Source organism: Ailuropoda melanoleuca, chromosome 13, assembly GCF_002007445.2.
Source record: "Ailuropoda melanoleuca isolate Jingjing chromosome 13, ASM200744v2, whole genome shotgun sequence".
NCBI classification, from domain to species: domain Eukaryota; kingdom Metazoa; phylum Chordata; class Mammalia; order Carnivora; family Ursidae; genus Ailuropoda; species Ailuropoda melanoleuca.
Genome location: NC_048230.1, coordinates 6511061 through 6512485, shown reverse-complemented (window position 1 = coordinate 6512485; position 1425 = coordinate 6511061). Strand labels below are relative to the sequence as shown.

The 1425-nt window shown below is 69.7% G+C and overlaps 1 protein-coding gene across 1 annotated transcript in view; it reads left to right on the top strand.

The window, feature by feature from the left end:
• Positions 1–1141, top strand: part of LOC117795564 (vegetative cell wall protein gp1-like) — a 2579-nt gene extending 1438 nt beyond the window's left edge. The window contains exons 2-3 of the mRNA XM_034640643.1: positions 247–791; positions 876–1141. Of these exons, the coding sequence (XP_034496534.1) occupies positions 247–791; positions 876–1141 (811 nt within the window). The remainder of the gene's footprint in view (positions 1–246; positions 792–875) is intronic.
• Positions 1142–1425: the final 284 nt, after the last annotated feature.

Here is a 1425-nt window from a genome sequence, read left to right as displayed (position 1 = left end):
GCTCGTCTTGCCCCCCCCCCCGCCCTCGGCCCAATAAAGGACTTAAAAAGGGGGTGAGAGGGAAAGTTGGAGGGGACTGGTGGAGCGGTTTCTTTGGAGAGAGGCTGCGGTACTGCGGACCCGGCCCCCGACCCTGGAGGAAGGGGCAGGAGGGGCTCCCGGACCGAGCTGCGGGAGCCGGGAAACCTGAAGCCGCGGTGCCGGCCCCGCGCCGAAGGCGCCTGCGACCTGGCCCGCCCCCCACAGGGAACCGGTCTCCGGGAGAGGCCCACCGCTTGCTTGGGGCAGAGGCTGTCGAGTTCGGCGGGGGCCGCGGCGCCGAGGCCGGAGCGGAGGTGGGCGCCCTCTGCCCGCGAGTGCGGCCGCCCTGTCTAGGGCCCGCAGCAAAGGGCCCCGGCGGCCACGGCTGCGAAGCGCCCCCCACGCTCCTCCAGACCCGGACGGCCTGACACCCCCAACCCCCGACCCGCTCCAACTGCCGCCGCGACCCCGGCCCTCGATCCGCGAGCCCCGACCGGCACCCGCGCTATCGCCGGGACCCCACTACTCGCCTCACGACCCCCGCTCCTCCCGGGGACCCCGCCCCTGGCGCGCGGACGCTCGCCCCTCGTCCCTCGCCCCACCACTGCGAACCCTGCCTCGGGCCCTGGCCCTCTCCCCCAAGTCTGACCTTCGCCCTCCTGACCCCAGACCTCGCCCCCCGCCCCTCATCTCAGACCCCGCCTCGGCCCTCACCCCTTCGCCCCGACCCCCACTGGCCCCCAACTCTGACCTTCGTCCCCTCCTTCCCGGTCCTTGCCACCGATTCTGACCCCTGACCCTCCAACCCAGACCCTGACCCTCGCCCTCCGACCCAAGCCCTTGCCTGTAATAAGGGCCCTCGCCTCAGACCCTCCCTCGCACCCGAACCCCGACCCTTGTCCCCCCAAACGCGGCTGTCAGCCCCTGGACTCCGATTCTTGCGTGCGGCACGGCCCTCACCCCGCGATCCCAGCCCTCGCCTCTGGACTGCGGCCCTTGCCTCCTGATCCCCAGTGTCGCCATCGTCCTATCCTCGCTCTCAGACCCTCACTGCCGCCTGGCCCCCGACCCGCAGCCCGAGAAGGGTCTGGGCCAGGGCCGGGAACCGAGGCCCGGCTGAGCCGGGGGAGGGTGGCTTCTCAGGCCCCGCCAGGCGAGTTCCAGCGGCGCTCGTGCTGGAGACCCAGAGCGAGCGAAGCCAGGGGAACCGACCGAGTTTTCAATCCGAGCAGAGAGGGTGAATGAAGTATAAAGGGACCGAGGGAGTTGATGGTGGAGTGGTGTTTTGGTGATATCATGGTTAAGTTTGGGTGATACCATGCAACACACGGGTCATCTGTTCAGAAATACAGGGCGGTGGACCAGGAGACACAGCTTAAAACGTTCCACGTCGTTGCACAGGAG